This window comes from Trypanosoma equiperdum, assembly GCF_001457755.1.
Source record: "Trypanosoma equiperdum strain OVI genome assembly, contig: ctg_753, whole genome shotgun sequence".
Classification (NCBI taxonomy): Eukaryota; Euglenozoa; class Kinetoplastea; order Trypanosomatida; family Trypanosomatidae; genus Trypanosoma; species Trypanosoma equiperdum.
Window position 1 is genome coordinate 9,526 of NW_027124702.1, and position 2,264 is coordinate 11,789.

Consider the following 2,264-nt stretch of genomic DNA (forward strand, 5'->3'; position numbering starts at 1 on the left):
AAATTGAATTGAATGGAATTAAATTAAAAGTAAAGCAAAATATCAATACAAAGATAAAGATGAAGATGAAAAAGGACTACAACATCGCAAAGTGCAGTTAGGTGTGTAAAGTGAATTCACGCACTAAATAAAACACATGAGCCGTAGTAGCAAACGAATATGCAGCACAGGACAGGAAACACACAAACAACAGTTGTGCTTCTTCAAGATGGAATATATAAGGAGATGAACAAAATTAACAAAAAAGAATTAACAAAAGAAGAGAGGGATAAAACGCACGGGAATCAACTGCAAAAAATGGTCCATAAAGCAAATATGAATAAACGATTACACACACATACATACATATATATATTTATTTATTTATTTATATACTTATATACTTATAAAATAAATAACAATAGGTATATGCTGACTTTAATAAGTATAAATATATGAAGTTGACGGACACATTGGAAGAAAAGAAAAAAAAATATCTTTCCTTTCCATCATGTCAAACGTGTTTTTTTTATTTTAAAAAAAACATACACAAAGAAAAAACGAAGGGAAACAATGGTGAGAAAATAAAATACATTCAAAACCAGAAAGGAAATAATATTGCGAGTGTTTTTCCTTCCTTTTTTTTATATTTATTTATTATGGAATATATTCAACTGTCCCACCATTCTTGCACGAGCTTACGTGTGAGCTTAGCGACTGTCGCCCCTTCCCGTTACTGAATAAAAAAAAGAAAAAAAGAAAGATAATATTGTCCTTCCCGCATAAACGTTTCGGTTTCGCTGCTTTTGTCACTTCTCACCGCAGCCGCAAACAAACAAACACAAAAAACACAAAAAAAAACAAAAAACAAAAAACGAAAACAAGATAAAACGAAGTGTCTCGAAAATTCTCTTTTTTTTCCTTTTTTTAAAAAATTTCTACAAGAGCAACAACAAAAAAAAAAGAATTAAATGATGATCAACATAATTAGTTCCGTAACGTTGTTCCTGATAATGTCGGAACCGTATGTGGTACCAGTGAGAAATTATTACAAAAAAAAAAAAGAAAGAAAAAGAAAACACATATGCGTCATATTGCGAGGCACACGCAAGTTGATATGATACGAGACGGCGAAAGCACACAACCAAAAAAAAAAAAAGAAGAAAGACAATTAAAAAAATTAAACCAAATCCCATAAACGTAAATGTTGTTATTCACCTTCGTTTGTTTCCATTCACCCTCCATTCCCACAACATCCGTATGGCTAAAAATAAATCCGTAACGGCAAGAACCAAAAAAAAAGGAGGTGGAAACAAAATAATAATAATAATAATAATTTTGTAACAACAACAAAAAAGAAAAAGAAAAACCCCCAACAGGTGTTACTGCAACCCTTTCCCACCACACTCACTCACTCACTCACACCAAAATAATATGCAAAAGCGTAAACATTATTCATATTAATGTACAGTATGAATTGCAACACAAACACTTCGTTTAATTTTCTTTTAATTTCGTTTTGACTCAACTAATAAGACACAAATATGAATAAATAGGTAAATAATTATATTTATATGTAATGTTACATCTTTTCTTTTTCTCTCCTTCCTTTTCCTTCCACCCCCCCCTTTGAGGAAAGAACAGAAATGCAAACGGAATTGAGGGTAACACTTTAATTTAACCTAACTTAATTTCTTATATGTACACACCATCCATCTTGCTTTTTTTTTCTAAAACATAAATCTTTGTTCTTTTACTTGCGCTTATTTTATTTTTTTTTTGTGTAAACACCCTTTTGTCGTTGCTGTCTTATCAAATTAATTTCTTTCGCTTATCTGTTATTTATTTTTTTTTCTTCTTTGAGAGTGTGCGAACAGCGGGAAGTGGCTCCTTTTTGATTCAAATTCCTCGGTGTGTGATCCACTAGTTAAAAGAGCAGCAAAACAAAAAAAAGCGCAAATGGTATATTTATATATATATATATATATTACTTTTATTATTTTTATTTTTAAAATATATATTAATATAAGTAATTCATTCATTTAATTTATATGGAGAGGACGAAAAATATAACAAAAACAATAAAAACAGAGCGACGTGCTAGAGTGCGTCATACAAACACACACAATGATTGGAACATGAAAACCCCATTCAAGGAGTGTGCTCTCGCATGCGCTTCTGAGGGAAATGGGAAGGGAAAAGGAAAAGGAAAAAAAATATATAAATATATAAATATATAAATATATTTTAATAAAGTCAAAAAGAAAAAAAGAAGAAAAAAAGAA

The 2,264-nt window shown here is 30.1% G+C and overlaps 1 pseudogene across 1 annotated transcript in view; it reads right to left on the bottom strand.

Annotated features, from left to right (window-relative positions):
• Window positions 1-2,021: 2,021 nt before the first annotated feature.
• TEOVI_000346000:pseudogene overlaps window positions 2,022-2,264 on the bottom strand; it is a 675-nt pseudogene continuing 432 nt past the window's right edge. The window contains exon 3 of the mRNA in view: window positions 2,022-2,264. This exon is cut by the window's right edge and continues 168 nt beyond it. Coding sequence covers window positions 2,022-2,264 — 243 coding nt within the window.